The sequence below is a fragment of the Microtus pennsylvanicus genome, chromosome 13 (genome assembly GCF_037038515.1).
Source record: "Microtus pennsylvanicus isolate mMicPen1 chromosome 13, mMicPen1.hap1, whole genome shotgun sequence".
NCBI classification, from domain to species: Eukaryota; Metazoa; Chordata; class Mammalia; order Rodentia; family Cricetidae; genus Microtus; species Microtus pennsylvanicus.
The window spans coordinates 58,198,586-58,210,686 of NC_134591.1; the positions used below are offsets into that span (position 1 = coordinate 58,198,586).

Sequence of the window (12,101 nt, forward strand, 5' to 3'; positions counted from 1 at the left end):
CAGTCAGGGTTCCCAAATTTAATACATTTTTGATCTTAACCAATGGGCATAATTTTGAAGTCTCAAGTATAACAAATAAATTTACACAAATCTATTTCATTGTAATTTCTTTCTTTCTTTTTTTTCCTTTTTTTTTGGAAATAGGGTTTTTCTGTGTAGCCCTGGTTGTCCTGGAACTTGCTATATAGACCAGGCTGGCCTTGAACTCTGAGATCCACCTGCCTTTGCTTCCTGAGTGTTGGAATTAAAGGTGTGCGCCACAGCACCAGGCCTTACAATTTCAAGAATAAAAATACCATTCTTAACATATATATATATATTTTAACATATATTTTTGAAACTTCAGCATGAACTTATCCTTTCCTTATCAAGTTTTGTCTTTTCACTTAAATAATCCAGTGAGTTCTAGGCCAGAGAGGCCCTGGTCAAAACGGAAGTAGATAATGCCTGATGAATGACATCTTGGCTAACCTCTGGCCTCTATATGCACAAACAATGCACACACACACACTCACACTATTTTTGAGACTGGGTCTTGCTAGCTTATGATTCTCCTGCCTCAGCCTCCCATGTAACTGGAATGATAGGTGATCCCAGCCAGATGAAAGAAACAGTTTTAAAAGTTAACTGGTTAAATATCTCCATACAGAGGCGACACTGGTTAGAGCATGAGATGAATAATTTAAAGTTGGAACTCAGGGCAAGGGGTGGAGTTCAGCGGTACAGCCCATTGGATACACAAGGCTCTGGGTTCACCCCCCATACAGCCCATTGGATATAAAAGGCCCTGGGTTCACCCCCGATAAAGCCCACTGGATATACAAGGCTCTGGGCTCACCCCCCATACAGCCCATTGGATATACAAGGCTCTGGGTTCACCCCCCATACAGCCCATTGGATATACAAGGCCCTGGGTTCACCCCCGATAAAGCCCATTGGATACACAAGGCCCTGGGTTCACCCCCGATAAAGCCCATTGGATACACAAGGCTCTGGGTTCACCCCCCCATACAGCCCATTGGATATACAAGGCCCTGGGTTCACCCCCAGTACAGCCCATTGGATATACAAGGCTCTGGGCTCACCCCCAGTACAGCCCATTGGATATACAAGGCTCTGGGCTCACCCCCAGTACAGCCCATTGAATATACAAGGCTCTGGGCTCACCCCCCATACAGCCCATTGGATATACAAGGCTCTGGGCTCACCCCCCATACAGCCCATTGGATATACAAGGCCCTGGGTAGGCTCTGGGCTCACCCCCAGTAGAGCCCATTGGATATACAAGGCTCTGGGTTCACTCCCCGTACAGCCCATTGGATATACAAGGCTCTGGGTTCATCCCTGTACCACCAAAAAATAAAAATTAAAATTTTTTTTTTTTAAATTCCAGACACCAAAGGTCTCCAGAGCAAACCAAGGTGGCGGCTTACTTCAGGATTTCCTCTCTGCACTGCCTCTGTGTGGCAAAACAAGCTATGGCCCACATTTTGATTTCAACTCCTGTATGGAACTGTTTTCCTCGCATGTCCCACACGCCGTGGCTCGGTGTTGCCACTGTCCGGTTCTGTAAGACAAATAACACAACAGAAAAACAAGAGCTTTACCAGACAATGCATCCCAGTGAGCTCAAGTAAGCGTTTCAAATCGCTGAACTGCTAACATCCTTAATACTCTACGTGAAGTTGATTTTTCTAAATCGATATTATTTATACTGTTAAAATCTAAGAGGCCAGCAAGGTAGTTCAGCAAGTAAAGGCAGCTGTGGTCCCCAAGCCTGATTACCTGCGTTTGACATATCTGCCACACACAAGAACTCATATGGTGTAAGGAGAGGACCCAACTTCCTCAATCACCCTGACTTCCACATGTGCGCCACCCCCACAATAAATAAGTAAATGTAAAAAATTATGCCAAACTCAAGTGAAGAAGTAACACACCTAACGAATTGTTGGAACAATAAAATAAAATAATAGGTTCAAGACTTAGAGACCATTCTCCCCATACTTAGCAAATTACACATGCATGGTTAAAATGCTGCTGATAGACTTTACCCGTCCTCCATACTGCAGCATAGGTGCCGGAAGTACACGTCCGGTCACGTGGGCCATTTCATCCCGGACTTTAAATTGGAACTCCTGAACGAATGGATCTGTTTCATAATTTGCACTTCTTACCTAACAACAGAAAAGGTTTGTCATTATTCTCAGTCTGTCCCTGACCCGCTTGCCTTTCTTGCTAGGACCTCCACTTTTTATTTCACTACGGCAACCATACACTTTGTCATTAGAATCAATGGAGCCCTGACTCTAAAGCAGAGAATACGATCCTGCAGACTGAGAGTCAGGGACTGTGGGAAGTCTATGAACACCTTGGTAATTATTCAAAACTGAAATATATATATTAGGTTGAATAATACACTTAACTATTTGACCCATGAAAATGATAATTTTAAATAATTAAGCTATTTCAGGAGAGAGAAAAACACCTATCTAAAATGGGATAGACCCTCTGATTGGCCAGGCAGTGGTGGTGCACTTCTTTAATTCCAGCACTTGGGAGACAGAGGCAGGCAGATTTCTGTGAGTTGGAGGCCAGCCTGGTCTACAGGGCTAGTTCCAGGACAGCCAGGGATACAAAGAGAAACCTTGTCTCGAAAAACAAAATAAAACAAAACAAAAAAACAAAAAACCCAAATCAAACCAAACCAAAACCCAAACCAAAAATCCTCTATGATTGGATGGGCACAGTTTAATTAGTCAAAATAAAAACAGACAGAAAGTCAGCATCAGTTATAGGTTATTTTTTTGTTTTTTTGAGAGATTATAAATTTTACATAACATATTCATGCATATATCCAAAGAAAGAATAGGTGGTTGTCCAGCGTTGTATCTTACTCTAAGGTATGCTATTAGCTATTTTTCAAAGCATACTTACTTGTCCTCAAGACAATTTGCAAGGAGATGGCAGTGTCAAGTCTGGGTAAAAAGTGTATTTAGAAAACTATATAATCTAAATACTTAAACACAATCTTCCTACAATAAGTAGGAAAAACCACTTTCTAAATTAGGTGGTAATGAATTTTTTTCTTCAAACCTGTCAACCACTTTTGGTGTCTGCTAGTGTCTCTGTATAAAGAAGACCAAATAGCATTTATGAAGATTGACTATATGGCAGGCTTGGTGATAAGTGCCTAACCATTTTTTTTCACAACTGCCTTATGATACATATAGTTTTTAGATTTTTTGCTTTATTTTTGTTTTCTTAGGGATTTTTTGTGTGCTTCCCCCCACCCCTCCCCCAAGACAGGGTTTCTCTGTGTAGCTTTGGCTGCCCTGGAATTAACTATGTAGACCAGACTGGACTCGAGCTCAGAGACCCACCTATCTCTGCTTCCTGAATGCTGGGATTAAAGGTGGACACGCCACCACTGCCCAGCCACATAGATATATTATTATTATTACATTTATACTTTTATGTATGAGTGCTCTGTATGCCAGAAAAGGGCATCAGATTCTATTATAGATGATTATGAGTCACCATGTGGTTGCTGGGAATTGAACTTGGGATCTCTGGAAGAGCAGTCAGCGTTCTTAACCACCGAGCCATCTCTCCAGCGTGCATAGATCTTTTATAATCCGTATTTTACAGAGACACAAATAATGGTAGTCAGGTTAAATAACTAGGTGCTATAAATGACACCCAATAACAGTGAGAGGAAACAAGACTTCAAACCCAAGCCTGTTCTTTTAATCAGTCGATGATACTGAGCAGTTGAGCTGTAATTAATGAGTTAGAATTGTTAGTTACAATTTTTATAGACAGAGGTGTCACTGTCTCTTTCAAGCTTTAGAAGACTTTTAACAATGTATTATCATACAATTAGATAAAAATCTAGGGTGAGACTCACCCTTTATTTTCCTAACTAGACAAGATGTAACAACTATCCTTCACCCTTTATAGAATTATAAAGCAAAGGGGCATTTTTGTTAGCTTAGGAAGTGGAGACTTTTTTGTGTCTGCATGAATGTCCAATATATGAGCATTCTGTGCATGCTTGGCGTCTGCAGGGGCCAGAAGAGTGTTGGATCCCTGGAACTGGATTTACAGGCAATTATGAGCCACCCTGTGGGTGCTGGGAAACAAACCTAATCCTCTAAAACATCAGCAAGTGATTAACCGCGGGGCCATCTCTCCAGTCCTGAGAGAATTTCTGATCGGTTTTTTGGTTTGTTTGTTTTTTTGAGAATGATCACATTTATTTGGGACATTTGCTATAGCATCTGAAGCCAGTTTTCCCCTCTTATGTAATTATTATAGCTAATACCACATGCAGTTGGGCAGATGGGAACTTTTGAATGGAATCTTGGAGGTCCTTCCATGCCCCTCGTACCACTTCCACTGGCCTGTCGGTCAATCCTTACTACACTTATTTTGGAAAGATATAGCTCACAATTTAAGACTTGGGCTTCTAGAATCAGAAGTGTGGAACATCCCAGAACCTGGATTCTCCAAACAGAAACCTGTGTAGGGGTTTCAGTAGGTTCTTGGTCAGGTAGCAGTGGACACACCTGTGAGCCCATGACCTTGAGGTGTATCTGCTCTGTCCTGGCACAGCTGGGCATTCTGCCCAAGGCTCACACGACAAGCAGCTTTAGCCACTCATCTTCTTGAAACCCCCTCTACCTCAGTGAGCATGTGCAAGGCCATCGGATGCCTCAGGCCAGCCAGCAACTAGGACAGAGGGGGTCCCACAGGGTGCTTCAGTGAATGTCAGGCTGCTAGTCCCTCAGATGTTCACAGTTCAGAACACTGAGCACAGACATAGCCTCTCTCCTCTCTGCCATCTACTGAAGCACATGGAACAGTATCTGTAAGGTCTCTAGGAACGGGGTGTGCTGGATAGGTTTCTGCCAACTTGACAAAAGCTAGAGTTATCTGAAAGGAGGGAATAGCAATTACTTCTATAAGATTGGGCTTTAGGGCATTTTCTTAGTGATTGATGAAGGAGGGCTCAGCCTGTTGTGGGTGGTGCCATCCCTGGTGGTCCTGGGTTCTATAAGAAAGCAGGCTGAGCAAGCTATAGGGAGCAAGTCAGTAGGCAGCACCCCTCCATGGCCTCTGCACAGGTTCCTGCAGGTTCCTGCACACAGGTTTGAGTTCCTATCCTGACTCCTTTGATGATGGACAATGATATGAAATAAACTCTCTTTGCCCCTCCCAAGTTGCTTTTGGTCATAGTGTTTCATCATAGCAATAAGATACAGTGTTTGTCTTTCACTCTTATGTAGCTAAGGCTGATCTTAAACTCAAACTTGTTATATGGCTGAAACTGGTCATGAACTAATCTTCGTTTCTGCTTCCTGAGTACTGAGACTGCAGGTATGTGCTACCACAATAGTTCCATATGATGCTGGGGATTGAAACCATGGCCTTTTGTGTGCTAGGCAACACTTAGTCCCTCAACTGTGCATTTGACAAATAATTATCAAACTATTTTCAATTTTTGGTTAATAAAACAACAGAAACTGTTTTAAAAAACAAAATATGTAAAGTAGTATTAAAACCTGAGCAAATGCTAGGTGTGGTGTTGCATGACTTTAATCCCAGCACTTGGGAGGCAGAGGTAGGTGGATCTCTGTGAGTTTGAGGCCAGCCTGATCTACAGAGTGAGTTCTAGGACAGCCAGGGCTGTTACATAGAGAGACTCTGTCTTGACAAACAAACAAACCCCCCAAAAAAGCTTCTGAAAGTGCTAGTCAATTGTTTTGGGAAATATATTAATATTTATTGATTACCCCTTGTTTGATTAGACAGTTTAAATGATATTCAGGGAAGAGTAACACAAGATCCAGGTATTCCTTAAAAACAAAACAAAAAACTTCACCCCGTTTTGAGTATTCTATCAGTTAATTTAAAAAAATATTTTCATTTGTGTGTGTGTGTGTATGCGGGTGCCCATGCAGTCCAGGAGACAGTGGTAGATTTCCTATACTAGAACCACAGACACCTGTGAGCCTCCTGATGCATGCCCTCTCCCAAAGTAGTACGTGCTCTTAACTACCGTGCCGTCTCTCCACCCTCAATCTATTTACTTACTTCTATTTAGCTTTTAGAAATGAACAGGTAATATTGTATATTTTTAACTTTAAAATATTTTATCATAAAAGTAATGCAGGATCTTCATAGAAAAATCGGAAGGAAGATGGCTTGGTGGGCACAGTGCCTGGCCCCAAGCTTGATGACGCGAGTTCAACACCTGCTCCCCAGGGCCCCCATGAAGAAAGAAATGACTCCAGCAAGTTGTGCTCAGACCTTCCCAGCTGTGCTGTGGCACATGCATACTCACACACATACACATGCACACAAAAATAATAAATCACAATTAAAAAAAGAAAAAGAAAGAAAATAAGGGGCTGGAGAGATGGCTCAGGGGTTAAGAGCACTGGCTGCTCTTACAGAGGTCCTGACTTAAATTCCTAGCACACACATGGTAGTTCCCAACCATCTATAATAAGATCCAGTGCCCTTTTCTGGCATGCAAGTATACATGCAGAACACTCGTAAAACATAAATAAACAGGATTAAAAAAAGAAAAGAAGTCAGGTGGTCGTGGCATACACCTTCAATCCCAGCACTAGGATGTAGAGGCAGGTGAATCTCTGAGTTGAACGATAGCCTGATCTACAGAGTGAGTCCCAAGACAGCCAAAAAGAAAGATTGTAATTCTATTACCCTGAAACATCATTTTAAAGATGTTGATACAAGTCTACCTCATCATTTCCAAGGCCCTATATACTAATATAATTTTTATGTAATGTGTAACAAACATTTTCTAGTTGCTGCAATCTCTTAATGATAGTAATTTTATTAATTTTATCTGTTGTGTGAATACATAACAAGAGCCTAGAATTGGGAAGTGGTAAGTCCCAGAATGAATCAGCAGTTAGTCAGCTGTGTAGTTCTGGCTATCCTGGAAGTAGCTCTGTAGACCAGGCTGGTCACAAACTAACTCACAGAGGCCTGCCTCTGCCTCCCAAGTCCTGGGAGCCACCACACCTGCTCCATGATCCTTTTTAATCCTGTCACTTCATAAAATGGCAGTATGGCATCAGCTGGTAAGGACATGGTTTTTGAGTAGCTCACCCTAATTACACTTTAAATTCCTATTTCTAGAGTTATGTACTAACCAATCTGCTAATTTCCTCTTGTCTATCTGGTGCAGATCTTGCTGTTGCCTTAATCATAGTAGAAGTCTGATTGTCGGTTAGTTTCTTGATACATCGTTGCCCAGCCACAATATTACAGACCTAGAAATAGAACAATTCATACAATGCATATATTTGTGTTAGAATTCACTCACTCAATGCCAATCATGTTAAATATAATTTTAAAATCTACTTTATTAAACTATTTCTTTTATTCTCATGTTAAATAAAAGAATAAAGAACAAACAAACATGCAATTACAATTAGGTAAAAGGTACACAAAAGGATCAAAAGACTAAAACAAGGGGCTGGAGAGATGGCTCAGAGGTTAAGAGCACTGACAGCTCTTCCAGAGGTCCTGAGTTCAATTCCCAGCAATCACATGATGACTTACAACCATTTGTAATGAGATCTGATGCCCTCTTCTGGTGTGCAGACAGAACACTGTATACATAATAAGTAAATAAATCTTAAAAAAAAAAGACTGAAAGAAGCATAGCAAAAACGCTAACTGGTAGAACTATAGGTGAGCTTTCTTCATACTGTGTTGGCTAGTTTTATGTCAGCTTTACACAAGCTAGAGTCATCGCAGGGGAAGGAACCTCCATTAAGAAAATGCCTCCATAAGATCAGGCTGTAGGTAGAGCTGTAAGGCATTTTCTTAATTAGTGACTGACGAGGGGGCACCCAGTCCGTTGTGGGTTGTGCCATCCTTGGGCTGATGGTCCAGGGTTCTATTAAGAAAGCAGGCTGAGTAAGCCACGGGGAGCAAGCCAGTAAGCAGCACCCCTCCATGGTCTCTGCATCTGCTCCAGCCTCCAGGATCCTTGAGCTCCTGTCCTGACTCCCTTTGATGATGAACAGCCATGTGAAGGTGTAAGCCAAGCAAACCCTTGCCCCCTCCCCAAGCTGCTGCCAGTTGTGATGTTTCATCACAGCAACAGGCACTCTGACTAAGATACAAGCTATTTTATTTACTGAAATTTTAGAAAAAAAATCAGAATTAAAAATTGTTCAAATTCCAAATAAATGTGAGACTCAGAGACATCACAGGCCATAAAAGACCCTAGAAGAGTGGTGAACAGAGCCAGGTCTGTGGGTCAAGTGCTTGCTGCATAGGGACCGAGTTCAGATCCCTAGCACTAATGTGAACAGCTAGGCATGGTGGTGCACGCCTATAACCTCAGAGCTGCGGGAAGAAGGGGAACAGGATCCTGGAGGGTTCTAGAGGAGCCCAGCTCAAATAGTAAGTTCCAGATTCACTGAGAGACCTTGTCTTAACAACTAGATGGATTGTAATACAGGAAGGCTCTTGATGTCCTCCTCTGGCCTATGCGTGCACACACACACACACACACACACACACACACTCACTCATGGCGCGAGCACATGTGCACACCCCACACCCACGCGCACACCCACAGGTGTGCACGCACGCAGAGAGGACGAACAGAAGTAGCCATAAGCAGTTAAAGACATTACTTCCAGCGGCAGGTACGTATGCTTCTGCTCCTGCCCCACTTGCAGACAGGGAAGGTGGGGGTACTTCAGCTGAAGAGAGTACTTTTCTCTGAAATACTGTGCTACAGTTCTCTCCACAGTCTGGCCGTTTTCTAACTGCAAAGGAAAGCTGGAAAAAAGAAGAGCTGACATGAGCAACCCTTATCCTCTTGTGAGCTAGCAAACTACCCACCCCTTACTTAGAGTGAGCTGCCTCACATGGCTGTGTGGGAGACACCAGCTTTTCTTACGTTTGATGGCTGGCGGGCCTTCTTGTTACATTACAAACACGGTATTTCCGTCTCATTGTTCCACAATGAGTCACTTCAACCTTCAGACCTGTTCCCAACAAGAAAAATGAAGGTTACAGAAATTTCAGGAAAAAAACTTACCCAGGTTGTTCACTACTATAAAAAAATCTCAGTTCTGAGCTGGCAGAAAAATCTGTGTCACGAGCAATGTGATACTAGGATGTTTTAAATATGACATTGCTAATAATCGTTCTAATAATGACTGACCTTTCAGTGCCAACTACTTTTCTTTTTTATTAAGCATTTTAAATTTATTCATTTTTCTTTATTTATTAATTTTTCTTAGCAATAGTGGCTACTAGAATGGAAGCTAAATAATTCTTAATTCTCAGAAATATTTATTTATTTATTTATTTATTTATTTTGTGTGTGTGTATGACCATGCACAAATGAACGTAGAGGTCAGAGGACACTTTGTAGGAATTGGTTCTTTTCCTTCACCATGTGGGTTCTAGGGACCAAACTCAGATTGCCAAGCTTGATGGCAAGTGAATCTAACAACTGAGCCATCTTGTCAACCCTCCAAAGAATTCTTTTGTAGTTTTTGAAACAGGGTCTCTCTATGTATCTCTGGCTGTAGTGGAACTTGCTATGTAGACCAGGCTGACCTAGAACTCACAGAAGACCCACCTGCCTTTGTCTCATGAGTGCTGGGACTAAAGGTGTGTGCCACCACCCTGGGGATCCTCCAAGTAATTCTTTTTTATTTATTTATTTATTTATTTGTTTGTTTACTTATTGGTTTTTGGTGACAGGGTTTCTCTGTAGCTTTGGGGCCTGTCCTGGAACTAGTGCTTGTAGACCAGGTTAGCCTTGAATTCACGGAGATCCACCTGCCTCTGCCTCCTGAGTGCTGGGATTAAAGAATTCAATTATTTAATTTTATGTGCATTGGTGTGAGGGTGTCAGATCCCTTGGAACTGGAGTTACAGACAGTTGTAAGCTGCCATGTGGGTGCTGGGATTTGAACCTGAGTCCTCTGGAAGCACAGTCAGTGCTCTTAACCACTAAGCCATCTCTCTGGCCCCCAAATAATTCTTAAAGCAGGTGATATTTACCTTCTTATGGAGTCACCAACCCCTTTGAGAACCTGATGAAAGCAATAAACTCTCGGTAAAATGTATACATATAGTTTTGCAACTAATTTTTTTAAGATTTATTTATTTTATACACATTGATGTTTTGCCTGCGTGTATGTCTGTGTTAGGGTGTCAGATCCTCTGGAACTGGAATTACAAACAGTTGTGATCTGCCATGTGGGTGCTGGGAATTGAACCTGGGTCCTCTGGAAGAACAGCCATTGCTCCTAACCACTGAACCACTTCTCCAGTATGTAATTTTAAATATTTCTAGATCTTTGTAGTTCATTTGTGATTCAAGGATTCCAGACCAATTTTAGAAAGTAAAGAAATGGGCTTTAAATCTTCAGCTGAAGAAAAAAATTATTTTTTCAGGTACTCGGGGCCTTGTGTATACCAGGCAAGGGTCCTACCACGAAGCTATATCCTCCCTGGAGCCTTTACAGTTTGTTTTAAGACAGGGTATGCCTGAGTTGCCACAGTGGTCCTGAATTTATCTACCTTCCTCATTCCCCGGTTGTGTGGGATTACAAGGGTGTGCCTCCATGCCTGACGTATCAATTGACAGTCTTCAGGAAGTTTCTTATTTTTATTTATTGGGGGTGGGGGAGGAACAGTAGTCTCTGTGAAGTCCTGGCTGTCCTGGAACTTGCGACCAGGTTACCCTTGAACTCTCAGAGATCCCCCTGCTTCTGCCTTCTAAGTGCTGGGATTAAAGGTGCGTGCCACCATTCCCAGCAGGGTTTTCTTAAGCAGCGCTGAGAAACCGTGTCCTGAGATGACGTTTCTGTTTGTGCTAACATGGCAATCATTAGGAATTTGTTACTGATTCCATGAAATCAGCTAATGTGCCTGATAGAGAGAAAGTTTAATTTTAATAAAATTAGTTACACAAACTCCTGGCTGCCATATTAGCCAATGCAGTAGCCCAGGAGTTAACAATACAATATACCATTGAAGGAGTTAACATATAAAAGCTACTCTTCACAGAAAAACACGTCCAAACCTAAAGTTTGGCCTGGCTCTGAAGAGTGAGTCTAGAAGGTTACAGATGGAGGAATTCTAGTTTCTGAATAGAAATTATGGTTATTACACTTTAAGCAATTTCACTTTTATATCTGTAATTCCTATGGTGCAGTAATTCTCATCTGAACGTGACTTTGCCCACCTCTCCCTGGCCATTGAGTAATGCCTGGAGAAGGGGTGCGTGTGCGTGTGTGTGTGTGCAAATCCTAGGTTGTGACACACATTAGGCAAGTGCTTCACCACTAAGCTACATTCCCAGCCCCAGGAAGACTTCTGTGACTCTTAAAACTAGGTGATATCACTGGCAGTTGGTGAGTAGGGGCTGGACACTTTCAAATATTCTAGAGAGTGCAGAGTTGTACCTCCCAACTCAGCAAAGAACTATCCAGTACAAAATGAAAGAGAAATCTTAACACAGTGTAATTTGTTTTCTTACCTAATTATAGTACCAAATATAAAGTATACTCATAGTAAATGATAATTTTCTTTTGATATATCAGCACAAATTAGGATAGTAAATGGTTTTTCTTTAAAAGTATTCTTAATAAAAAATCAAATCACTGAGAAGTAATTTTTCATTATAGATACATTTCTAAAATTAAGATTTCAAATATTTATTATGTTATGATTAAGAAGGCCAAAAAAATCACAATATGGTTTTTTCCACAATTGTGGAAACAGCAATAATATGAAGTAAGCAACATAAAAATATTATGTTTAGGGGGAAGTAATAAAATAAGTTTCTGTTATTTGAACCAGTTAACTATTTTCAAGTTTTTCCCAGGATTTAAAAAATATAGTTTTATATAAAATATTTTTATATAAATGAGGTTCAACAAGCTCATAAAACAAGTTTTTACTGAAAGCAAATTAGTGCTTATAAATACATAAAATTATCACACATCTCCCCCAATATTTCTGCTGTGTAAGTCCCAAGAATTACTGTTAAAAAAACTACTCTGGGGGGCTGGAGAGAG

At 41.3% G+C, this 12,101-nt stretch overlaps 1 protein-coding gene and 1 non-coding gene across 6 annotated transcripts in view; both read right to left on the reverse strand.

Moving 5' to 3' along the window:
* Positions 1–12,101, reverse strand: part of Ago3 (argonaute RISC catalytic component 3) — a 104,081-nt gene that overhangs the window by 32,438 nt on the left and 59,542 nt on the right. For all 5 annotated transcript variants that reach the window (XM_075946872.1, XM_075946876.1, XM_075946874.1 and 2 more), the window contains 5 exons: positions 8,960–9,047; positions 8,691–8,838; positions 7,191–7,310; positions 2,055–2,177; positions 1,434–1,567 (listed from right to left, as the gene is read on the reverse strand). In XM_075946872.1, the coding sequence (XP_075802987.1) occupies positions 1,434–1,567; positions 2,055–2,177; positions 7,191–7,310; positions 8,691–8,838; positions 8,960–9,047 (613 nt within the window). The remainder of the gene's footprint in view (positions 1–1,433; positions 1,568–2,054; positions 2,178–7,190; positions 7,311–8,690; positions 8,839–8,959; positions 9,048–12,101) is intronic.
* On the reverse strand, positions 4,770–4,893 carry LOC142834531 (small nucleolar RNA SNORA17). The gene has a single exon (XR_012907622.1). It is a non-coding gene; the product is annotated as a small nucleolar RNA SNORA17 (small nucleolar RNA).